Here is a 27,184-nt window from a genome sequence, read left to right as displayed (position 1 = left end):
TGTGCTGAAAATGTGTTTACTTTGACATAGCATTGTATCTGGTCATTCTTGAGTAGTGGAATTACTTTTGATTCTTGTAGGTTTAGATTGAATAGATGGCCATTAGGAGTGTCAATATCGTCCGATCTCATCCTCAATAATTTCCCATCCAAGTTGTCAGACCCAGGTGGCTTGTCATTGTTGATAGACAGCGATATGTTTTTCACCTCATCCACACAAATTTTACAGAATTCAAAATTGCAATGCTTGTCTTTCATAATTGGGTCAGTTATGCATGGATGTGTAGGTAGTTGGCAATATCAGTGGGGTTCGTGATGAGTAAGCCATCTGATTCAATGAATGATGGAGCCGAGTTCGCCTTTTGGCCCAAAACTTAATTTAAGGTGCTACAAAACTTTTCTTTATATCATTTATCTTTGTTTCATAGTACAGTTTCTTCTTATTTGGTTCTGTTTAGTCACATGATTTCACATTTTATAGTATGTCTGCCAAACGGCTGTGCAGCCCGACTTATTTGCCATTCCTTTGGCCTCATCCTTCTCAACCATACCATCTTTCCATTCCTCATCAAATCCACAGGAATTTAACCGTTTTTAGTAATTTTCTTAATGGGTGCATGCTTATTATTAACTGGAATAAGCAATTTTATAAATGTGTCAAGTGCAGCATCTGGTTGCTGTTCATTACACACCACAGACCAGCAAATATTCTTTACATCTTCAACGTAGAATATGTTTTGTAGTGATTCCTATGACCTCTTATACGCTATGTCAGGCCCAGGCTCTGGAACTTTGGTTTTCCTAGATATGACTACTATATTATGATCAATACAGCCAATGGATTTTGCTACTGTTTTAGAGCAGATTTCTGCAACATTAGTAAAGATGTGATCAATACACGTGGATGATTTCATTCCTGTGCTGTTTGTATCTACCCGGGTAGGTTGACTGACAATCTGATCCAGGTTGCAGGCACTGGTTATAGTTTGAAGCTTTTTCCTTCCAGATACTGACTGTTCGCATTTGGTGGTCTATAGCAGCTTCCCAAAAGAATGGGCTTTAGGTGAGGCAGGTAAAGCATTAGAAGTTTAACATTAGAACTACTATATTATGATCAATACAGCCAATGGATTTTGATACTGTTTTAGAGCAGATTTCTGCAACATTAGTAAAGATATGATCAATACACGTGGATGATTTCATTCCTGTGCTGTTTGTAAATACCCGGGTAGGTTGACTGACAATCTGATCCAGGTTGCAGGCACTGGTTACAGTTTGAAGCTTTTTCCTTCCAGATACTGACTGTTCGCCTTAGGCGGTCTATAGCAGCTTCCCAAAAGAATGGGCTTTAGGTGAGGCAGGTAAAAGCATTAGAAGTTTAGCATTAGAAGTTAAGAACTTAACTCAATGGGAACTGAAGTGGTTAAGTACTCATAAGAGCAGGAAACCACCACTTTAGAATCAAGGTTTTGTATCGAGGATTCTGTGGAAACCAAGTTATTTCAAAGCCAGCGTCATGGTCACGTCAGATCTGTAGGCTCACGGGCTGGTCGACTAGGGTTGAGGTCTAGGACTGGCAGGCAGGGGCTGGAGAGCTGAGGCTTCCCGGATTTCAAAGGTTCCTGACACGGACACACTGACAGTGTCTTCCTGTCCTGATGAGCACGACCCTCCCCCATAAATAGAATGGACACGTATTGTCAACAGCTCGATGCCGACTTTTGTTACGGCGAACTGAATGCTCATTCTGTCTCTGCTGGTTGGTCAACAGAGAGTCCGTCTACAGCATGCATCCCAAATGCCACCCTCTTTCCTATATAGTGCACTGTGTAGGGAAGATGCTGCCATAGACTTCCAGAAAGTGTCTGTGTTATGTTTGAGTGCAGCACATGGGAAGGGGAGTTTGCTGTCTTGTGGGTGAGACCAACGTTGAATCTAACCAATATGCTTGTTGTCCTGTAGTTGGCGTCTAAGCAACTTTATTACAGGACTGCCTCTGGTACACACACTTCAAACGCTTCGACAGCCTCTATGACTCCTAGGTGTCACACCTGATGTTGCCCTGGACTGAGGGTTTCTTGGTTCTCGAACGAACCTTGGTCTTCACGCCTATGTGTCAGCAGCAGGGTCTATGGCTGCCAAGATTGTGCTTCAGTTTATCGTTCCTCCACGTTAACTCTCTCGCTCTGTCTCTCTCTGTCTCCTCCTCAGCGTCTCCAGTTGTGCATGGATGCAGACAGGTGTGAGGGCAGGAACTAGTGGAATCTAGTGGAGTGTACACACACACACACACACACACACATACATACATAAACCATGGCCACTGCCAGCAGAGTGGGCTCGGGAAGAGCTGGTTGGGTGGCGTTCGCAGATGAAGCCTTCGGAACGAGCTCAGAGCATCAAGCAGGTACGAGTCATATTGTGAAAGTCATTTAAATCCTATACTGTAGGATGAAGTTCAGGAGTAGATGTGTTTTTGTAATGTGATCATTTTATGCCCATGTACAATTAAGCACATATCTACCTGGCAAGGAGATGTCGGGGCCAGCACGCTAGCAGACTGTATGTCAATAACACACTGAGTGAATTTGGCAGGTATCCTTTAGATCACCTGAACACAACTCTGGACCATAAAGCCAGTTCCACTGTATTTTTTTTCCATTGTTCCCCTCCAATCAGGCACTTATTTAGACCTTTGACACCAGGTGTGTGCAATTAATTATCAGGTAGAACAGAAAACCAGCAGGCTCCGGACCTCGTAGGGTCAGAGTTGAGTAGCGCTGCTTTAGATTCCCCTGAGGACCTCTGCCTGTGTGTATGGATGTGTGTTAAGGTTGGGCGGTATTCAGATTTCCATACCTTCATACCGGGATATACTGTATTACAGCAGTGCACACAAGGGGCCCTATTTATTTCTTATGCTATCAAAGTACTAGCAAATTCCCGTTGTGGACGCTAGCTAGCAAGCGCAAGCAAACATAAGCTAATTGCAAGGTCAGACAACCTAGCTCAAAACAACTATTTTAAAAGGCTCACAATTGATCCAGGAGGGCATTGATCGTCTCTGCTCTAACCAAGAAGTGTGATCTTGCAACCTAGCCACCTATAGCTAGCAAGTTAGCAAACCAAATTAATAGCTGGAGCCCTGAGCTGGAGAAAATATGTTTGACACATCTTAAATAGTTAACTTATTATAAGTTACAAGATATTTAGCTGGCAAACATTTTAATAGGGAATTTCAAGTGTAACTTGTTCACCTCTCGTGTGGATCCTCATGAAACTTCCATTTGCTTCATGTGCTCTTCGAAGTGCATCTTTTCCTTTCAAGAGGATTCAACACGTATCGAGATCGATACGATACAGGTACGATACCTTTTAGTTTGAAACGATTCGGTGCGATTTGGTTTGATTGGAGAACAACTCAATGCGATTTGGTTCAATGCGATGCACTAACTTTTGTTGCTTTTAAACACATTCATTTTCCATTCTAAATTGCTGCTTATGATTCTCATGAGCTGGGCCTTTCTGTGCTGGATCTATCTGAGCTGACTTCTCTCTCTCTCTGTGTGCCTGCCTCCCTCTGGGAGACTAGGCATCTAACTCCCCACTAGACTAGACATCTAACACCCCAATACCAATATCAGATTAGGGGGCGGGGGGCAATTTCACCCCATCTCCAAATCAAATGTTTTTTCCCTCTCGCTTCGGCCATGCAGTGTGCCTCACAAAAGTGACTGCTGTCCTCGTTGTGAAATTATTAACTTTACCCTGTATATCAAAAAATATACAGCAAAACCATGTAAACTATTGCTGATGGTGAACCTGAACAATCAAAGTCAAATATGCTGTCAGCCCTGTTCAGCAGGTACTGTACAGCCAGGTGAGTTGCCTCCGGTAGCTTATTTTATTCCGGTAAAACAACATTTTCAACAGCGCATAGAGTGCCTTCAAAAAGTTTTCCCACCCCCCTGACTGTTTCCACACTTTGTGTTACAGCTTGAATTTAAAATGGATTACATTTAGATTTTGTGTCACTGGCCTACGCACAATGCCCCATAATGTCTAAGTGGAATTATGTTTTGACACATTTTTTCAAATTAATAAAAAATTAAAAGCTGAAATGTCTTGAGTTAATACGTATTCAACCCCTTTGTTATGGCAAGCCTTAATAAGTTCAGGCGTAAGAATTTGCTTAACAAGTCACATAATTAGTTGCATGGACTCATTATGTGTGCAATGATAGTGTTTAACATGATTTTTTGACTACCTCATCTCTTTACCCCACACATACAATTATCTGTAAGGTCCCTCAGTCGAGCAGTGAATTTCAGACACCGATTCAACTACAAAGACCAGAGAGGGTTTTCCATGCCTCATATAAAAAAACAGACATTGAATATCCCTTTGAGCATGGTGAAGCTGTTAATTACACTTTGAATGGTTTATCAATCCACCCAGTCACTACAAAGATACAGGCATCCTTCTTAACTCAGTTGCTGGAGAGGAAGGAAACCGCTCAGGGATTTCACCTTGAGGCTAAATTAAAACAGAGTTTAATGGCTGTGATAGGATAAAACTGAGGATGGATCAACAACATTGTAGTTACTCCACAATACTAACCTAAATGACAGAGTGAAAAGAAGGAACCATGTACAGAATAAAAATATTCCAATACATGCGTCCTGTTTTGCAATAAGGCGTTAAAGTAAAACTGCAACAAATGTGGCAAAGAAATGTACTTTATACCCTGAATACAAAGCGGTATGTTTGGGGCAAATCCAACACATCACTGAGTACCACTCTTCATATTTTCAAGCATGGTAGTGGCTGCATCGTGTTATGGGTATACTAGAGTTTTTTGGGGGTGAGGGATAAAAATAAACTGATAGAGCTAAGTACAGTCAAAATCCTAGCGGATAACCTGGTTCAGTCTGCTTTTCAACAGACACTGGGAGACATTTACCTTTCAGCAGGACAATAATCCAAAACACAAGGCCAAATATAGACTGGAGTTGTTTACAAAGACTACATTGAATGTTCCTGAGCCAAGTTACAGTTTTGACTTAAATCAGCTTGAAAATATATGTCAAGACTGGAAAATGGGTGTGTAGCAATGACCAACAACCAACTTGACAGAGCTTGAAGAATTTGGAAAAAATTATGTGCAAATATTGTACAATCCAGGTGTGCAAAGCTCTTAGACTTACACAGAAGGACTCACAGCTGTAATCGCTGCCAAAGGTGATTCTAACATCTATTGACTCAGGGGTGTGAATACTTATGTAAAAATATTTTTTTTATACATTTGCACATTTTTCTAACAACCTGTTTTCACATTGTCATTATGGGGTATTGTGTGTAGAATGATGAGAGAAAAAAACGATTGAATCCATTTTTAATTCAAGGCAGTAACAGTGGAAAAAGGAAAGGGGTCTGAATATTTTCCGAATGCACAATATACGGTATATCGCCCAAGCCTAGTGTGATGAGTGTACATTTGTGTGTATGTGTGTGTGGTTTGGAACATTCGTGTGTGTTATCGCCATGCTGCTACTGTACATTCTCACAATTTTCTTGTCCACTCAGCTCTGGAGTCGGAGAGGGGCAAGCTAGAGTGAGTTAACCCTTTACATTTGTGGGAATTGGCCTAAATGGATAAGGCTACATTGAAATGTTTCTAACAGAATAACTATGGAAAGCATATGCATAACCATGGTAACCATTAAAAGGGAACAGTTTGGAGATTATGGGGAAATGATTAGACTAAAGGTGAGGACACAACAGTTCACCTGACAAAAGATTGAATCTTGAATATTCTGTGCATTTTACATTTACTGTACTTTTCGCCTAATTTTGTTGATAAGAAATCTGAAAATACTCTGGATACATTCAGTAACACGATAAAAATATTATTGGAAAATTTAGGGTAGGTGCAACATGAGACAAAATGTGTTAACGGGTTTGGTGTCTGGTGTCTCCAAGTGGCCACCTCCTCTGAAGTGTGCACAGCTCCTAAGTCCATTCAATGCACTTTTATATGACTCAAAGTAGCAGGGGTTGGAACCAGGGAGTTGGAAATGGAAACAGGATGCATCTGAAGTCAATTTCGAGTCTCATTTTGAGTCTGAATACGTATCTAAATAAGGTATTTCTGTTTTTTTATTTTACATTTATTTTTTAAATCTGTTTTCGCTTTTTCATTATGGGGTGTTGTTGATGAGGAAAATAAAAATAAAAATCAATTTTAGAATAAGGCTGTAACAAAATGTGGAAAAGTAAAGGGTTCTGAATACTTTCCGAATGAACTGTATACCATGGCTATAATTTAACTAATTTGCTGGTTGAAATGTGTTCAACATCCACTGAAGTAGCTAGAAAGTTTACTAGATAGGACAAGTTGCCTTCCTAACCAAACAGACTTGCTAGTTTAGCTAACCAAACCATCAGTCCAAGCTTCCTATTATGAAAATCGAAATCAACAATGCCAATAATGTTTTCAATGTGACATTTACTTGCAAAAGCAGCTCAAACATAGAACATGTAAGAATAAACTATATCCATAAATTTTTCTACCTGGACTCACAGGTGTTTTGGCTTGCTTGTATGACATCAACGCAATATCTATTGTAATCCTCAACATCTCATCTTTCAAGATGCGTCGAGTCCTCTTAATTTACAGCATTTCCCTCACTCGAGACGACAAAACATTTGCAAAAGTTGCCCAATTAGCGGGAGGATGGGGGCGACCTCTTGTAACGAGCGGTGCTCAAGTTTAGAAGACTGTCAGTCAAAACCCATACTGAGCTGTGAAGGAGAGGCCCTGAGCTCTGACATTACGTATAGCATTTTACTGGTACAGCCACCACATTCCAATTTAGGTGCTTATCAGTGTCCAAACCAGCCATTTTCAACCCGTATACGGGCATGAGTGTAAAGGGTTAAACGAGGGGTAGGGCAGAGATGTTGTCATAGAAAAACATTCCCTTGGTTCATTCTGTGTCTGTGTGTGTGTGTGTGTGTGTGTGTGTGTGTGTGTGTGTGTGTGTGTGTGTGTGTGTGTGTGTGTGTGTGTGTGTGTGTGTGTGTGTGTGTGTGTGTGTGTGTGTGTGTGTGTGTGTGTGTGACACATTAGATGTGGACAGCAGCTTGCAGAGGCCTAGCCCCGCCCCTTCTGAGAACTCTTCCAGTGTCGAGCTGTTAGCCCCTCCCCCTCAGCAGAACGCATGGGTCTTATTCGAAGAGAAGACCTGGCCCTCGCCCAATCCGCAGTCGCAGGTAAAAGGTAATTACTCACTCGCTCGCGCTTTCTAGCTCTGTAGAATTCTGTACATTGTGAAAGGGACTCTCGCATACTCTGTATACTCGCAAAAATGACCTTTTATTGAAAGTGCACAGGTTTTGGTCACAGGTTCCCCCTGTCATGATGATTTGGTCACCTCCTATTTCTCCTTCTTGTTCTTCCTCTTCTCTACCGTCCCTCTTCTCTACCGTCCCTCTTCTCTACCGTCCCTCTTCTCTACCGTCCCTCTTCTCTACCGTCCCTCTTCTCTCCGTCCCTCTTCTCTCTGTCCATGCTTTGATCTCCTCCACTGTTTTCTTCTCCTCTGTTGTTTTTGCTTTGTTTCTCCCCGTCATCTTCGTCTTAACACGAATGTCTCCCTCCTCCTCCCTCCTCTCCTTCATCTCCACCTTCCTCTGTGTTCACTCGTCCTACTCCCTGGTATTTATCGCTGCCTTCCTTCCTTCTCCACCCTCCTCTACTCTCTCCTCCTCTTCACCTCTGGCGTCTCCCTTGAAAACGACAGACCGAGATAGGCGTCTGTTGTCTATCCAGTGCAGTAGAGTATGCTAGGTAATGGCACCCTGCTCGATGGCTGCCACCCAGGAGTGTACAGTATGTGTTGCTCTCTCTGCTGTTCTCTGAAGTGATGCACTAACACACACGACACAGTCAGCACCAACACACACCAAGGCTGGAAAGTAGCCATTGTACCACACATACCCACATGGGGGAAGGGAGGAAAGGGTGAATCAGGGAAATTGACATCTCCAAATATTTGACCTTTAGAAAATTGAAAAACGTGTTTTTTTGTATAGTGTACACGACCATCGTTAAAATCACAGAATCGTAATTCCAACAAAACATTTAACATTTTCACCAAAGTTTTTTTTAGTTTTTTTGTGGTTGTTTATGGAACTCATTCTTGATGACCAAAACTGCATTTAAACTAGCAGACAATCGTCATTGGTATTGGGGGTATCTATGCCCCATACTCATTTGTAAAAGTCTTGGTTAACAGAGAGTAGATACTCCAATTGGGTAATTAGAATACTAGCTAACTACATGTAACTTCCAAAATAAAGGAAACACCAACAAAAAGTGTGTTAATGGGGTCTGGACATTTTCTGGGGGGCTTGGTCATTACCTAATGCAGCGGCTATGACTGAAGCCAAACGATCGTTGTCTTGGAGGGGGGGGGGGGTTGGTTTAATGTGGGTGTCTCTTGTGTGTGTTCGCACATGGAAATCGTCTATACATTCAGTCACACTACACTGAACAAAAATATAAACGCACCACGCAACAATTTCAAAGATTTTACAGATTTACAGTTCAGGAAATCAGTCAATTGAAATATATTCATTAGGCCCTAATCTATGGATTTCACATGACTGGGAATACAGATATGCATCTGTTGGTCACAGATACCGTAAAAAAACAAAAATAGGGGCATGGGTCAGAAAACCAGTCAATATCTCGTGTGACCACCATTTGCCTCATGCAGTGCAACACATCTCCTTCGCATAGAGTTGATCAGGCTGTTGATTATTGCCTGTGGAATGTTGTCCCACTCCTCTTTAATGTCTGTGTGAAGTTGCTGGATATTGGCGGGAACTGGAAAACGCTGTCGCACCAGAGCTTCCCACAATTGCTCAATGGGTGACTATGCAGGCCATGGAAGAACTGAGACATGTTCAGCTTCCAGGAATTGTGTACCTCTGCTTGTGACATGAGGCTGTGCATGATCATGCTGATACGTGAGGTGATGGCGGCGGATGAATGGCACGACAATGGGCCTCAGGATGTCGTCATGGTAACTCGGTGCATTCAATATGCCATTGATAAAATGCATTTGTGTTCGTTGTCCCTAGCTTATGCCTGCCCATACCATAACCCCACCGCCAACATGGGGCACTCTGTACACAACGTTGACATCAGCAATCCGCGTGCCCACAAGACGCCATGCATGCCGTCTGGTCGGTACTGTTGAAACCTGGCATTCATCCGTGAAGAGCACACTTCTCCAGTGTGCCCGTGGCCAGCGAAGGTGAGCATTTGCCCACTGAAGTCAGTTATGACGGCAAACTGCAGTCCGGTCATGGACCCGGTGAAGTTGACGAGTACGCAGATGAGCTTCCCTGAGACGTTTTTTGACAGTTGAGCAGACATTCCTTGGTTGTGCAAACCCACAGTTATCCGGGGGGGCTGGTCTCAGATGATCACCCCGGTGAAGAAGCTGGATATGGAGGTCCTGGGCTGGAGTTGTTACACTTGGTTTGCGATTGTCAGTCCGGTTGGACGTACTGCCAAATTCTCTAAAAGGACGTTGTAGGCAGCTTATGGTAAATAAATTAAAATAATTTTCTCTGGCAACAGCTCTGGTGAACATTCCTGCAGTCAGCATGTCAATTGCACGCCTCCTCAAAACTTGATATGCCACACCTGTCAGGTGGATGGATTATCTTGGCAAAGGAGAAACGCTCACTAACAGGGATGTACATTTGTGCGCAACATTTGAGAGAAATACGCTTTATGTGCTTATGGAAAATTTCTGTGATCTTTTATTTCAGCTCATGAAACGTGGGACCAACACTTTACATATTGCATTATATTTTTGTTCATTATAGAATCGTTCCATACTCCAAGTCGATATTTACGTCATAAAAAGGGATGGCCCTCTTATGATATAACCTGGTCAAAAATCCGGATCTATGGTTCGCAATGCTCCCACGTAGGGAAATAGGGCTTGGAAGAAGAGCCCAGTGGCTTCAGGCTACTCGGCGTGTGAAATGTGGGGAACCGGTGTCCAAGTACGCGACACGTAGCTATGTGTGTGGGAAAACATTTCATCACAGGTAAGACATTAGCTGTATAGTCTGTTTGTGTTGTTGGTCTCGGCTAGCTCAATGTTCCGGTCGGTAGCTAGCTAGCACTCACTCGTGGCAGCTAGCACCGTCATAAATGGGGCATAAGGGAAGCCCTACAATATTATGTTTGTCTAAGTAGTGAGAAGGCTCGGCAGCAGGCAGTGTTAAAAGGCCTTCTTTAGACATGTTGTATTTTTCTTACATATTGAAATTGGCTAAAACAAGCAGACAATGTTTTCCTGAACTTTTTCTGTTATGAGAAATCTCCCTTATATGAATCCGTATTTGTAAGGAAATCTGGTAGATTGAGTTATTATTATTGTAGGTTCACTAAGTACAGATACATGCATGGCCCTCCCATATTAATTACAGACGTGTTAATTAAAAACTCCACAGCCAATGATCAACAACAAAGGGGGTTGAATGACTCTCGTATACATTGATTGATTTATGTGGTTAAATTGTTTTTTAAGTATAGTGTTTATGATAGTGTGTGTAACCACTTGTCTCTGCCTCTTTGTCAGGTACTTCTAGACACAGCGTCTGTTCCACGGCCAGTTTCTGGAGCGCCGTCCCGCCCTCAGAGAGCAGCTGGACCCAATCAGAACCAGGCTCAGTCTGGACCACACAATCAGGGAAGAGCTCTGTGAGCATGGGGGCGTCATCTTGTGATCTTCCCTCCCTAAACGCAGAGGAACGGCACAATGAGTCGTCATCCCGACCCCAGTCACCCAGTGAGTGTACACACACACACACACACACACACGCACACAGTCATTGTGTGTAAGGTTTGTTGGGAAATAGTTAGTTATTGGGAAAGAGTACTTGGTCTCTAAGCCCCTCAGGTGTGCTACAGAAAGGAAGTGGGGTATGGTAGTCATAGATTGCTGCCTACTTAAATGATTAGATAAGGCGCACACACACACACACACACACATACACATTGTCCTTACAAGACCACTCCTTCCTCTGACTCTCTCCCTGTCTGTGACTGAACTCAATTGCTTTCAGCCACTCCCTCCATCAGAAACAGAGAAGAGGAAGGAAGGAGTTTAGAGGAGAGCAGAGCAGAGCACAGCGGCTTGCTCCCTAAGGAGGAGGGGGCTTAGAAGGGAGTTTGGTAGGGATGAGGAGGACATGACTTATACTGGGTGGGACGGGGAGAAGCTGCCTTAGATGTAAATGTTTTTCTATGCATGTTGAATTGATTTGCTCCAGCAAGTCAAACAGAAAAGTGAAGTAAAAGCATGCGTTGGAGCCGATAGGAATAGTGTTTGAGGAAATGTTCTGTGTGTTTAGGGATGTGGTCTGTTCTTACTGTTTCCCTGCATATTTCAACAGAAAAGAGAGAAATCTCAGGCTGATAGGACACACACACGCAAGTTTCCATAGAGACAGGGTTAGAGGAGACAGAATCTTGGCGAGTTGAATATTTCTCTTGAGATAAATGGGCTTGTCCTCAGAGCCGGTCTCTCTCCTCTCCTCTCTCTCACTCACACTCACACACACACACACACACACACACACACACACACACACACACACACACACACACACACACACACACACACACACACACACACACACTCACACACGCTGTTAATTGAATGCAACGCACCATTCAACACCATAGTGCCCTCGAAGCTCATCACTAAGCGAAGGACCCTGGGATTAAACACCTCCCTCTGCAACTGGATCCTGTACTTCCTGACGGGCCGCCCCCAGCTGGTGAGGGTAGGCAACAGCATATCTGCCACGCTGAACTCAGGGGCCCCTGAGGGGCGTGTGCTTTGTCCTCTCCTGTACTCCCTGTTCACCTACGACTCAAACACCATTAAGTTTGCCGACGGCGGTAGGCCTGATCACAGACTACAATGAGACAGCCTACAGGCAGGAGGTCAGAGACCTGGCAATATGGTGCCAGGACAACAACCCCTCCCTTAACGTCAGCAAGACAAAGGAGCTGATTGTGGACTACAGGAAATGGAGAGCTGAGCAATATTTGCTATTTATTTGATATTTTTCTTTTTAATTCTGCATTGTTTGGAAAGGGCTTGTATGAGGCCAATGGTGACTTTAAAACAGTTAGAGTTCAATGGCTGTGATAGGATAAAACTGAGGATGGATCAACAACATTGTAGTTACTCCACAATACTAACCTAAATGAAAGAGTGAAAAGCAGGAACCATGTACAGAATAAAAATTATTCCAAAACATGCATCCTTTTCTGCAGTAAGACGCAACAAATGTGAAACTGCAACAAATGTGGCAAAGAAATGTACTTCATGTCCTGAATACAAAGCGGTATGTTTGGGGCAAATCCAACACATCACCGAGTACCACTTTTTCATATTTTCAAGCATGGTGGTGGCTGCATCATGTTATGGGTATCCTTGTCATTTGGGTGGACATGGGAGTTTCTTTTTTGGATAAAAAGAAACGGAATAACACTAAGCACAGGCAAAATCCTAGAGGAATACCTGATTCAGTCTGCTTTCCAACAGACACTGGGAGACCAATTCCCCTTTCAGCAGCACAATAGTGTAAAAAAAACAAGGCCAAATCTACACTGGACTTGCTTACCAAGATGTTCTTGGGTGGCCTAGTTACAGTTTTGACTTAAATCGGCTTGAAAATCTATGGCATGCCTTCAAAATGGCTGTCTCGCAATGATCAACAACCAACTTGACAGAGCTTGAAGAATTAAAAAAATAATAATGTGCAAATATTGTACCATCCAGGTGTACAAAGCTCTTAGACTTACCCAGAAAGACTCACAGCTGTAATCGCTGCCAAGTGTGATTCTAACATGCGTTGACTCAGGAGTGTGAATACTTATGTAAATGAGACATTTCTGTATTTAATTTTCAATAAATTTGCACACACAAATAATACATGGTTTCACTTTGTCAATATGGGGTATTGTGTGTAGATGGGTGAGAGAAATACTTAATTAATTTTGAATTCAAGGCCGTAACACAAAAAAAAAATCTGGAATAAGTCAAGGGGTATGAATACTTTCTGAAGCCACTGAGTATTCAATCTTTCTCTCACTCATCCTCTTTCTCTCTCTTTTTCATGATATGCTCAATTTCTCTTCCCGGTCCCCCGCTATCACTCCCTTTTTTCTCTCTCTCTTTCATTAATCCTTCCATAACTAAGCAGTAGTGTAAACAGGAAGTGGATTTGTCTGTTGATATGATTATTGTGTATACCCGTCTGGAGCACTAGAGACCCCCAACGTGGGACTGGCTGCGTCTCAATAGTCTCGTCTCATGGTCTCCTTTCCTATTTATAGACTGCGATGAGGAGAGAAGAACACTTTTGATTATTGAGATGCAACTAATGTTGACTGAGAAGTTCTGTATTATATGGGACAGACTGCCTTATCTTCTGTCTCTTCTCTGGAGTAACCTAGTCCTAGTATATACGAGACAAGAGAAAGACACACACACACACACACACACACACACACACACACACACACACATTCCCAGCAAGAGGGGAAGGAAGCGTTGAAGTGTCTGCTTCTTCTTTCTTAATGAGGGGTTGTGACAGAACTTCTGTTGTTTTGGAGGGAGGGGTGGAAATTAACCCTGTGTTTATGGTGGAAATTGGACAGTGGGAGAGGTGTGTATGTGTATATCTCTGTCATTCCAAAACGCGCTACACTAGTAATGATCCTCTGACAGATGTGTGAGGTTCGGGGCAGAAGTTTGTGTGTGTGTGTGTGTGTGTGTGTTCAGCTGTGCTTGTCAGTTCAGCTAGGAAGGCAGCCTTAACATTGAGAGACATAGTAGAGGAGAATAGAGATGCACAGTCTGGCTCACACTCACTCAATCACTTACTCACTACCACAATGGTTTGGGGCGAGTTCCAACATGAAAATATAGGGTGTCCCGTTACACCGAATCCTCCACCCCTCCCCTGTAATTACATTTTCCCTAGAGCACTATTTCTTTTTTTATTTAACCTTTATTTAACCAGGAAGGGCACGTTGAGATTTGAAATCTCATTTTCAAGAGCGTCCTGGTCAAGATAGGCAGCACCAAGTCATTACACAATTACAGACAGACAACATGAAAAAGTACAAGTAATCCAGTAAGAACCATAGAATTCACAAGAGTGTAACAAAATCATAAAACGGCAAATTAAAAACATTGACCGGTAAGAGAATCAGCATCACATTTCTGAACAATAAAAATGCCCAAATAAAATGGTAGTAAACCCAAAATGGCTTTGTAAATAAAAGTATTCCAGTGACTGAGCCTACGAGTGACTAGAGAAGGCCAGCCAACCCTGGTATATAAAGTGCAGTGGTGCGTAAGGGTTTTGCAGTTTAAAATAAATCTCAATGTGCCATGGTAAAGGGTGTCAATTGATCTCAAACACTGAGCGGAAGCGTTCATATATAAAATATCCCCATAGTCTAGTAAAGGCATACATGTAGCTGATACTATCCTCCTCCTGGCTTCAAAACAAAAACAGGTCTTAATTCGAAAATAAAATCCCAACTTCAGCATACATTTTTTTGTAAGTTTAATATGCAATTTAAAGAGAGGCCATCATCAATTAAAATTCCAAGATATTTATGAGGTTACAGTCTCAATCTCATTGCCCTGACAGGTAGTAATAGGTGAAAGGTTCAGAGATCTATTTCTTTGTTTAGAAAACACAATTACTTTAGTTTTGTCACTATTGAGTATAAGCTTCAATTGACACAAGGTATGTTGAACAGTATAAAAAGCCATTTGCAAGTTCTGGAAAGCTTTTGTGAGATACGAGGCACAACAATAAATAACAGTATCATCAGCATAGAAGTGAAGATGCGCATTTTGCACATTTTTGTCTAAATTATTATATAAATAGTGAATAAGAGGGGACCAAGTACAGAGCCCAGGGGCACACCATTACAGACAGAACATTTAACAGACATGAGCCCATCAAATTGAGTGCACTGAGTTCTATCAGACAGATAGTTAGCAAACCATGCAACTGCATGCCCCCGCAAGACCTACACTCGACAATCTCTGCCTTATCAACGACAATCTCTGCATGATCAACGGTATCAAAAGCCTTAGAGAGATCAATAAAAAGTGAGACACAGTGCTGTTTTTTGTCAAGGGCTTCAGTGATATCATTTAAAACCTGCATGGCTGCTGTAATTGTGCTATGCTTCTTCCAGAAGCCCGATTGGTACATTGATAAAATAGAGTTGGTGTATAAAAACTCTTTTAGCTGTTCACTCACAAGGGTTTCAAGTATTTTCACCAGGGGTTACAGCTTTGAGATTGGACTATAATTATTTAAGTTGGATCTCCCCCTTTTAAAAGTGGTAGGACAAATGCTGATTTCCCGATCTTTGGAATTTCATTACATTCCAGGGTTAGATTGAACAGATATTTAAGTGGTTCAGCTATGAAACCAGCTGCCAGAATTAAAAAGCAGGGATCCAAAAGATCAGGACCTGCAGGCTTTCTCTAATTTAAGGATTTCAGGGCCTCCTGCACAGAGAATGGCAAAAAGCTATATATCAGCGCAACAATCAGAACGGTCTCTCATTGTGTGTGATGGCAAATGTTCTCTGTGCTGTAATAAACACCTAACGAAACGCTTCCTTTTGACTAGAGCTCAGCCCCTACCTCAGTGCCACTCGTTTTGGTTTGGCACCTGTGTCTGTCACGCATTCAGTGAGGCACCGCACTGTGGAACGTTCAGAAACATATTGAGCAGAACAGACATGCCTCTCTTGACATGTAGAGTTAAGGAATCATGTCAGTTCTATTCATGACATGTCTATGCAACAGTCAGTATACAGTTGAAGTCGGAAGTTTACATACACCTTAGCCAAATACATTTAAACTCAGTTTTTCACAATTCCTGACATTTAATCCTAGTAAAAATTCCCTGTCTTAGGTCAGTTAGGATCACCACTTTATTTTAAGAATTTGAAATGTCAGAATAATAGTAGAGAGAATTATTTATTTCAGCTTTCATTTCTTTCATCACATTCTCAGTGGGTCAGAAGTTTACATACACTCAATTAGTATTTGGTAGCATTGCCTTTAAATTGTTTAACTTGGGTCAAACGTTTCGGGTAGCCTTCCACAAGCTTCCCACAATAAGTTGGGTGAATTTTGGCCCATTCCTCCTGACAGAGCTGGTGTAACTGAGTCAGGTTTGTAGGCCTCCTTGCTCGCACACGCCTTTTCAGTTCTGCCCACATATTTTCTATAGGATTGAGGTCGGGGCTTTGCGATGGCCACTCCAATACCTTGACTTTGTTGTCCTTAAGCCATTTTGCCACAACTTTGGAAGTATGCTTGGGGTCATTGTCCATTTGGAAGACCCATTTGCGACCAAGCTTTAACTTCCTGACTGATGTCTTGAGATGTTGCTTCAATATATCCACATAATTTTCCATCCTCATGATGCCATCTATTTTGTGAATTGCACCAGTCCCTCCTGCAGCAAAGCACCCCCACAACATGATGCTGCCACCCCCGTGGTTCACGGTTGGGATGGTGTTCTTCGGCTTGCAAGCCTCCCCCTTTTCCTCCCAAACATAATGATGGTCATTATGGCCAAATAGTTCAGACTTGAGGACATTTCTCCAAAAAGTACAATCTTTGTCCCCATGTGCAGTTGCAATCCGTAGTCTGGCTTTTTTATGGGGGTTTTGGAGCAGTGGGTTCTTCCTTGCTGAGCGGCCTTTCAGGTTATGTCGATATAGGACAAATTTTTACTGTGGATACAGATACTTTTGTACCTGTTTCCTCCAGCATCTTCAGAAGGTCCTTTGCTGTTGTTCTGGGATTGATTTGCACTTTTCGCACCAAAGTACGTTCATCTCTAGGAGACCGGACACGTCCCCTTCCTGAGCGGTATGACGGCTGCATGGTCCCATGATGTTTATACTTGTGTACTATTGTTTGTTCAGATGAACGTGGTACCTTCAGGCGTTTGGAAATTGCTCCCAAGGATGAACCAGACTTGTGGAGGTCTACACATTTTGAAGGTAGGCCTTGAAATACATCCACAGGTACACCTCCAATTGACTCAAATGATGTCAATTAGCCTATCAGAAGCTTCTAAAGCCATGACTTCATTTTCTGGCATTTTCCAAGCTGTTTAAAGGCACAGTCAACTTAGTGTATGTAAACTTCTGACCCACTGGAATTGTGATACAGTGAAATAATCTGTAAACAATTGTTGGAAAAAGTACTTGTCATGCACAAAGTAGATGTCCTAACCGACTTGCCAAAACAATAGTTTGTTAACAAGAAATTTGTGGAGTGGTTGAAACACTTTGGTTGGAGTCATTATCTTTTTTATGTAAACTTCCGACTTCAACTGTATGTAGCACCCACCTGAACGGAACAGTTTGTGTGTGTGAAGGGTGTGTGTGTGTGTGTGTGTGTGTGTGTGTGTGTGTGTGTGTGTGTGTGTGTGTGTGTGTGTGTGTGAAGGGTGTGTGACATAATTATAGTGGGAACAGATTAGCCATGGGATGTCCTGAGGTTCTCAGATCCCCTATAGATCCCTGCAGGGGGCCACTAACAACACTTTAACGACTGACCTTTGACCACAGGTTTGATCTTTGACATTCAGGTTCACTTTAAAATGAGTTTGCGGGTGGGGGTGCTGCAAATATTTCCGATGGATACAGTAAGGGCACAATTTTTACTTTGACATTTTAGTCATTTAGCAGACACTCTTATCCAGAGTGACTTACAGGAGCAATTAGGGGAGAGTTTCCCAAACTTGGTCCTGAGAACCCCAAGCGGTGCTCATTTAGTTCAGCTGTGTAGTGCTAGGGTCAAAAACTAAATGTACACCCCTTGTGGTCCCCAGGACTGAGTTTGGGAAACGCTGAATTATGGTAAAGTGCCTTGCTCAAGGGCACATCAACAGATTTTTCACCTAGTCGGCCCGGGGATTCGAACCACCAACCTTTCGGTTACTGGCCCCAAGCTCTTAACCGCTAGGCTCCCTGCCGCATTCACACAGCAACAGCGTTAGATGGCCGAGAGTTCCTAGCAACTCTGAACGTAATTTGCGAACTGAGTGCGCACCGATTTTACAAATGGACTTGTGAAAAATGTCGGCTCTCAGACGTCTACAGCAGGTGGTCCCTAAAAGAGAGCGCGCTGAGCGATCGGCAGATGAACGCTAGATCCACATTCAGTGCGACGTGTGCGAGCCTTAAGTACTTGTTGCTGACTGTACTGCTCAAGAATGGAGCGCATGGTTAACGCCTGCTAAGGTACACACACTTGTGCACGCGAAAACACACGTAATATGCATGTGTAGACCCATGCATATAGATCAACTGCTACACAGGTAAGCAACCAGCGGAGGCGTAGATTAAAAGGCTGACAAACTGTTTAACTGACGAATGCAAGTAGTGAGAGAAAGGGAGAAAAGGGAAGGTAGATAGTGAAGAAAAGTAGTTTGATCGAGAGAAAGCGAATTAGAAAGAGACATGGAGAGAGTGTGGGGAAAAATGTGAAAAGAGAGAGAGGCAGAGATTTGAGGTAAATATTCCTGAAGAGAGAAGAAAGGTACGAGAGAGAGGACCTGAACAGAGTAAACAGAGAAAGAGGGAGAAGTAGGCAGGGATCTACCCGCTCCTACATGCCCCTGTTGAACTATGCAGGGTGGCTGCTGAGTCACATGACCTGACCTACAGCCAGCACTATGGAACAGTAGGGAACTCCTCTCCCTAGTCAGCGTTTCATCCAGCTCACGCGCACACACCCGACAGACCACACACTCCTTTACTGTGATACTACTTGGTGAGCGACACTTCCATTTTCTTTTGCGCACCTTTGACTAGTTATTTTCTTTTGTCTTCACTCCTTTAGTTACATCTTTGCAAGGTGTGTGGTGTGGTGTGTATGTGTTTGGAGAGGGTAGTGTGAAGTGTGTAATGTTTGGGTGGAGTGGTTTGCTGTCTTTGTTTGCAGTGTGTGAGTGAATGATCCTGCTGGGTAGCCTTTCCTGTGTAAATGTCCTTGACTTGAGTTTAAGAGAAGACAAATCAATTGTGAGAAGCCTTATTGTCGTGCGTCTTTACTCTGCCACGTTGGTTGCTGATATAACTTAAGCCTCTCCGCTAACTTCTGAGAAAGCGAAACCGGAGCGAGAGAAACAGGGTAGACGGAGTGAGTGAATGAGAGAGATCTGCTGAGAGAGAGTGAGTTTGTGCATGCGAGTGTGTGTTTCTAAATTCCCACTGTTAAGTCCTGATGAAGTTTTGGAGGGGTGTTCTCTCTCTCTCTCTCTCTCTCTCTCTCGCGCCACTGAGTCTTCATTGTGGTCTCTACTTGGCAAGACAGCCTGATCATCTGGTGCTTAGCAACAGGAGCCGGTCTTTTCACAGGGTCTTAGTCCACTGTTGATGAATAATGACACCCTCCCTCCCCTCTCTATTGCTGTCTCGCGGCTGGTTCGCTGATGCAAGAGGTGTGTGCGTGTGTTTGTGCGCATGCGTGTGTACACTTTGCAGTCAATACAAAGCAAATGAAACTAAAACGAGTTAAAGGGATGTGATCTGAGTTATTCAGCAACATGTTAGTGAACTGTGTGTGTGTGTGTGTGTGTGTGTGCCCAAGTTTTATTAGCCGTATGTACGGGGTACGCGTGGTATACATCGTCCAACAAAGTACTTATGTGAAGGATCCTTCTCGACAATGCAACAACAATGAGAAATAATAAAAGATAAGAATATGAACACAAAGTAAATGGCTCAGTAGAATAGAATAAACGTTTTTAGCATAAATATAATATAGGAAGGCACAACTTATAGTCCAATATTTACACGTGTATTGGGGAAGGGGAGGATGGGGGCAGTGTATAAACAGAGCATTATAAGAGTCTGGTAGCAGCAGTTACGATATGTGTGTGTGTAGCATGAATGTATGTGTCTGTATATTGTGTTCTGTTGGCTATATTCAATGGCAGTGGATAATGTATGTGTGTGTGTGTGTTTTAGTAGACTACCATTTGGCAGCCGGTCAGGTGCTGTAAATTTCCACTTTCCCAGTAATCCTCTCCTCTCCCCCAGTCTGGCTGGTTACCACTGTCTTTCTTTCCTTCTGTTTCTCTCTCTGTCTCAACAGGACGAGACTTGTCCTCCAGAGCTCCCGACTACCACAGAAGTAGCCACAGTAGTTCACATACTTCTTAGGTGGTGTCGGCGGCCCTCAAATATTGTCTCGCTCTTCCCTGTCCTCCCTTTATCTCCTCCTCTCTCCAGCCCACAGATACCCGATAAGTCATCACGGCTCAGCCTCTCACCCATTGGCTTTGTTTATCCAAAGAAGTCTAAAGCCCCATTTATACCTGGTCCTAACATGTCCCTTTGTCTTGATCTTGTCCACATTCTGAATTGTGGCCACCGTTTTTAGACCGGTGTAGAGGATTAAAAGATGCATTGTGATCTGATTGTGATCAGATCTCCCTGACCACCTCCAGGGGGAGTCGTGCACGCGTTGTCTGGATATCGTACATGTGTAGACAGATCTGGACAGGGAAACCATTTGAAATTATAATTATCCTGCCTTCTAAAATCATCAATATGTGTACAGGTAGACCAGAAGCCACATCCCTTATTGGCAGATGAGTGGCAACCCTGATTAGAAGCAGCTGCTGGTCATCGGTTGTTCACCTGTGTTCCCTGTAAATGTTGTTTTGAATTAAAGAGTTGTACCTACGCATTGACGAAGGCTAGAAAGCTAAAACATCTGTGTATGCTATCCCCTCCTGCAATGAAAAAATATACAGTTGAAGTCGGAAGTTTACATACACCTTAGCCAAATACATTTAAACTCAGTTCTTCACAATTCCTGACATTTAACCCTTGTTTAACTTGGGTCAAACGTTTCGGGTAGCCTTCCACAAGCTTCCCACAATAAGTTGGGTGAATTTTGGCCCATTCCTCCTGACAGAGCTGGTGTAACTGAGTCAGGTTTGTAGGCCTCCTTGCTCGCACACGCTTGTTCAGTTCTGACCACACATTTTCTATAGGATTGGGGTCAGGGCCGTGTGATGGCCACTCCAATACCTTGACTTTGTTGTCCTTAAGCCATTTTGCCACAACTTTGGAAGTATGGTTGGGGTCATTGTCCATTTGGAAGACCCATTTGCGACCAAGCTTTAACTTCCTGACTGATGTCTTGATGTTGCTTCAATATATCCACATAATTTTCCATCCTCATGATGCCATCTATTTTGTGAAGTGCACCAGCCCCTCCTGCAGCAAAGCACCCCCCCCACAACATGATGCTGCCCACCCCTGTTCTTCACGGTTGGGATGGTGTTCTTCGGCTTGCAAATCAAGAAATTGCTCCCAAGGATGAACCAGACTTGTGGAGTTCTACAAAAAAAATTCTGAGGTCTTGGCTGATTTCTTTTGATTTTCCCATGATGTCAAGCAAAGAGGCACTGAGTTTGAAGGTAGACCTTGAAATACATTCACAGGTACACCTCCAATTGACTCAGGCTAATTGACATCATTTATCAGAAGCTTCTAAAGCCATAACATTATTTTACGGAATTTCCCAAGCTGGTTAAAGGCACAGTTAACTTATTGTATGTAAACTTCTAACCCACTGGAATTGTCATACAGGGAATTATAAGTGAAATAATCTGTCTGTAAACAATTGTTGGAAAAATTACTCTGTCATGCACAAAGTAGATGTCCTAACCAACATGCCAAAACTGTAGTTCGTTAACTAGAAATGTTTGGAGTGGCTGAAAAACGAGTTTTAATGACTCCAACTTAAGTGTATGTAAACTTCCGACTTCAACTGTATATATACAGTACCAGTCAAAAGTTTGGACAGACCTACTCCTTCCAGGGTTTTTCTTTATTTTTGCTATTTTCTACATTGTTGAATAATAGTGAAGACATTAAAACTCTTGACATAACACACATGGAATCATGTAGTAACCAAAAAAGTGATAAACAAATCAAAATATGTTTGAGATACTTCAAAGTAGCCACCCTTTGCGTTGATGACAGATTTGCACACTCTTGGCATAAAATTAATTCTGAAACTCACAGGCAGCCAGTGCAGAGACCTTAAAACCGGTGTAATGTGTGCTCTCCATCTGGTCTTGGTCAGTACCCGTGCTGCAACATTCTGTATGTTTTGCAGTTGACCAATGGCTTTCCTGGATAGACCAGACAGGAGAGCATGACAGTAGTCAAGCCTGCTGGTAATAAAAGCATGGATGAGTCTCTGTATCAACCCGAGAGAGAAATGTCCGCAACTTGGCAATGTTCCTCAGGTGGTAAAAAGCAATTTTGTTAATATTCCTAATGTGTGATTTGAAATTTAGTTCAGAATCTAAAATAACACCTCGGTTTTTTACCTTGTGTTTTATCTTTATTGCCTGTGAGTTACGATGTGTGGCCAGATTCTCTCTGTGCTTTGGCTCCAACAATAAGTACCTTGGTCTTGATTTAGCTGGAGGAAGTTGTGAGCCGTCCAAGTATTTAAATCACTAATACAGTCTAATTTATCCGGGGAGCTAAAATCCTGTAGTGACACAGAATTGTAAAGTTGTGTATCGTCTGCGTAGCAGTAAAAATCAATGGTGTCCATTCTGATAAGGATGTCAAGGGGTTAGACCAGACAGGAGAGCATATATATACAGTGGGGAGAACAAGTATTTGATACACTGCCGATTTTGAAGGTTTTCCTACTTACAAAGCATGTAGAGGTCTGTAATTTTTATCATAGGTACACTTCAACTGTGAGAGACGGAATCTAAAACAAAAATCCAGAAAATCACATTGTATGATTTTTAAGTAATTAAATTGCATTTTATTGCGTGACATAAGTATTTGATCACCTACCAACCAGTAAGAATTCCGGCTCTCACAGACCTGTTAGTTTTTCTTTTAGAAGCCCTCCTGTTCTCCACTCATTACCTGTATTAACTGCACCTGTTTGAACTTGTTACCTGTATAAAAGACACCTGTACACACACTCAATCAAACAGACTCCAATCTCTCCACAATGACCAGAGAGCTGTGTAAGGACATCAGGGATAAAATTGTAGACCTGCACAAGGCTGGGATGGGCTACAGGACAATAGGCAAGCAGCTTGGTGAGAAGGCAACAACCGTTGGCGCAATTATTAGAAAATGGAAGATGTTCAAGATGACGGTCAATCACCCTCGGTCTGGGGCTCCATGCAAGATCTCACCTCGTGGGGCATCAATGATCATAAGGAAGGTGAGGGATCAGCCCAGAACTACACGGCAGGACCTGGTCAATGACCTGAAGAGAGCTGGGACCACAGTCTCAAAGAAAACCATTAGTAACACACTACGCTGTCATGGATTGAAATCCTGCAGCGCACGCAAGGTCCCCCTGCTCAAGCCAGCGCATGTCCAGGCCCGTCTGAAGTTTGCCAATGACCATCTGGATGATCCAGAGGAGGAATGGGAGAAGGTCATGTGGTCTGATGAGACAAAAATAGAGCTTTTTGGTCTAAACTCCACTCGCCGTGTTTGGAGGAAGAAGAAGGTTGAGTACAACCCCAAGAACACCCTCCCAACCGTGAAGCATGGAGGTGGAAACATAATTCTTTGGGGATGCTTTTCTGCAAAGGGGACAGGACGACTGCACCGTATTGAGGGGAGGATGGATGGGGCCATGTATCGCGAGATCTTGGCCAAAAACCTCCTTCCCTCAGTAAGAGCATTGAAGATGGGTCGTGGCTGGATCTTCCAGCATGACAACGACCCGAAACACACAGCCAGGGCAACTAAGGAGTGGCTCCGTAAGAAGCATCTCAAGGTCCTGGAGTGGCCTAGCCAGTCTCCAGACCTGAACCCAATAGAAAATCTTTGGAGGGAGCTGAACGTCCGTATTGCCCACCGACAGCCCCGAAACCTGAAGGATCTGGAGAAGGTATGTATGGAGGAGTGGGCCAAAATCCCTGCTGCAGTGTGTGCAAACCTGGTCAATAACTACAGGAAACGTATGATCTTTGTAATTGCAAACAAAGGTTTCTGTACCAAATATTAAGTTCTGCTTTTCTGATGTATCAAATACTTATGTCACGCAATAAAATGCAATTTAATTACTTAAAAATCATACAATGTGATTTTCTGGATTTTTGTTTTAGATTCCGTCTCTCACAGTTGAAGTGTACCTATGATAAAAATTACAGACCTCTACATGCTTTGTAAGTAGGAAAACCTTCAAAATCGGCAGTGTATCAAATACTTGTTCTCCCCACTGTATATATATATATATATATATATATATATATATAACTGAACAGTACCAGACCCAAAATGTAACCTTGTGGAACGACACATGTGATTTGTATTTTCTCTGAGTTATGTTCTCTAAGGGTGACAAACTCTCAGCCGGTTAAATAGGTTCTGAACCAGCTGGACCCACCTCTCCAGTCTGTCCAGAAGGACATCATGGTCAAGTGTCGAATGCAGCACTTAAATCCAAGAGTACAAGATCAGAGAGCTGTTTGGCATCTGTGTTGGCGCTAAGATCGTTTACCACTTTCAGTAAGGTCGAGAGTTTGAGAGTTTGTCTATGCTGTGGTGTGCCCGAAAACCAGATTGGAATTTTTCAAAAATACAGTCAGCACTTAGGCAACATTCTGGAGAAATTATTTTGTAAGAATGGACGTTTGGATATTGCTAAAAGCTGAAGAATCAAGATGACTTTTCTTCAGAAGGGGTTTCACCATAGCAGTTTTTTTTTGCAGCGGGGAAAGTGCCTGTGAATAGGGAGTGATTTAACAATAGCTCGTACTTCATCAGATATGCAATTCACAACTGTTTTGAAGAAGGTGGCGGAAGTAGGATCTCAAGGAGGGAGATAGAAGGCTTAAGTTGTGATATCACTTACGCCTTCACGTGATAGGATAGGGCACATACCATCAAACTTCTCATCATGTCTTGCTTGACTGATACCCAGCCTAATGTTTTTTATATTATCTCTGAAATATGCCTCCAACTCATCACATTTAGATGTCGTGAAAAGTTCACGTAGGTTTGCAGGGGTAGGATTTATCAGGCCATTAATGATTGAAGCACGCACTCAGATTATTCTGATTTATTAGCGATCAACTTCGAGCCCGCCTGGCATTTCTAATTGCCTTGTTATACAGTGGGGAGAACAAGTATTTGATACACTGCCGATTTTGCAGGTTTTCCTACTTACAAAGCATGTAGAGGTCTGTAATTTTTATCATAGGTACACTTCAACTGTGAGAGACGAAATCTAAAACAAAAATCCAGAAAATCACATTGTATGATTTTTAAGTAATTAATTTGCATTTTATTACATGACATAAGTATTTGATCACCTACCAACCAGTAAGAATTCCGGCTCTCACAGACCTGTTAGTTTTTCTTTAAGAAGCCCTCCTGTTCTCCACTCATTACCTGTATTAACTGCACCTGTTTGAACTCGTTACCTGTATAAAAGACACCTGTCCACACACTCAATCAAACAGACTCCAACCTCTCCACAATGGCCAAGACCAAAGAGCTGTGTAAGGACATCAGGGATAAAATTGTAGACCTGCACAAGGCTGGGATGGGCTACAGGACAATAGGCAAGCAGCTTGGTGAGAAGGCAACAACTGTTGGCGCAATTATTAGAAAATGGAAGAAGTTCAAGATGACGGTCAATCACCCTCGGTCTGGAGCTCCATGCAAGATCTCACCTCGTGGGGCATCAATGATCATGAGGAAGGTGAGGGATCAGCCCAGAACTACACAGCAGGACCTGGTCAATGACCTGAAGAGAGCTGGGACCACAGTCTCAAAGAAAACCATTAGTAACACACTACGCCATAATGGATTAAAATCCTGCAGCGCATGCAAGGTCCCCCTGCTCAAGCCAGCGCATGTCCAGGCCCGTCTGAAGTTTGCCAATGACCATCTGGATGATCCAGAGGAGGAATAGGAGAAGGTCGTGTGGTCTGATGAGACAAAAATAGAGCTTTTTGGTCTAAACTCCACTCGCCGTGTTTGGAGGAAGAAGGATGATGAGTACAACCCCAAGAACCCATCCCAACCGTGAAGCATGGAGGTGGAAACATCATTCTTTGGGGATGCTTTTCTGCAAAGGGGTCAGGACGAATGCACCGTATTGAGGGGAGGATGGATGGGGCCATGTATCGCAAGATCTTGGCCAACAACCTCCTTCCCTCAGTAAGAGCATTGAAGATGGGTCGTGGCTGGGTCTTCCAGCATGACAACGAAACGAAACACACAGCCAGGGCAACTAAGGAGTGGCTCCGTAAGAAGCATCTCAAGGTCCTGGAGTGGTCTAGCCAGTCTCCAGACCTGAACCCAATAGAAAATCTTTGGAGGGAGCTGAAAGTCCGTATTGCCCAGCGACAGCCCCGAAACCTGAAGGATCTGGGGAAGGTCTGTATGGAGGAGTGGGCCAAAATCCCTGCTGCAGTGTGTGCAAACATGGTCAAGAACTACAGGAAACGTATGAGCTCTGTAATTGCAAACAAAGGTTTCTGTACCAAATATTAAGTTCTGCTTTTCTGATGTATCAAATACTTATGTCATGCAATAAAATGCAAATTAATTATTTAAAAATCACACAATGTGATTTTCTGGATTTTTGTTTTAGATTCCGTCTCTCACAGTTGAAGTGTACCTATGATAAAAATTACAGACCTCTACATGCTTTGTAAGTAGGAAAACCTGCAAAATCGGCAGTGTATCAAATACTTGTTCTCCCCACTGTATATGCCAAGTTGCTCTCTCAGAATACCCTAATGGACCTGCAACTTTGACTTTCTCCACTTCCGCTCTGCCTTTCTGCAATTTCTCCTCGATCATCCAAGGGGTTCTCTGTTTGGATGTGGCCTTTTTCAACTTTACTGGAGCTGTGGCATCAATGGTTACCCTTCAATTTGCTATTAATGTTATCAACTAAATCCTCACGAGGAAGGCAGAATAGGTGGTGGAGTATTGTTCATACACTCAATAAAATCTGTAGCAACTTCAGAGGTAAGATTGT

At 42.9% G+C, this 27,184-nt stretch overlaps 1 protein-coding gene across 5 annotated transcripts in view; it reads left to right on the top strand.

Annotated features, from left to right (window-relative positions):
- Nucleotides 1–27,184, top strand: part of ston2 (stonin 2) — a 51,615-nt gene that overhangs the window by 6,807 nt on the left and 17,624 nt on the right. The window contains exons 2-4 of one of the 5 annotated variants that reach the window (XM_071365156.1): nucleotides 2,211–2,406; nucleotides 7,132–7,281; nucleotides 10,670–10,879. In XM_071365156.1, the coding sequence (XP_071221257.1) occupies nucleotides 2,316–2,406; nucleotides 7,132–7,281; nucleotides 10,670–10,879 (451 nt within the window). In that variant the 5' untranslated portion in view covers nucleotides 2,211–2,315. Of the gene's footprint in view, nucleotides 1–2,210; nucleotides 2,407–7,131; nucleotides 7,282–9,297; nucleotides 10,134–10,669; nucleotides 10,880–18,534; nucleotides 18,944–27,184 lie in introns of those variants that run through there. The other 4 variants (XM_071365158.1, XM_071365157.1, XM_071365159.1 and 1 more) reach the window with 4 other exon arrangements.

The sequence above is a fragment of the Salvelinus alpinus genome, chromosome 25 (assembly GCF_045679555.1).
Source record: "Salvelinus alpinus chromosome 25, SLU_Salpinus.1, whole genome shotgun sequence".
Lineage (NCBI taxonomy): Eukaryota > Metazoa > Chordata > Actinopteri > Salmoniformes > Salmonidae > Salvelinus > Salvelinus alpinus.
The sequence above is the reverse complement of the archived record's forward strand: the minus strand, read 5'-3'. Positions and strand labels throughout refer to the sequence as shown.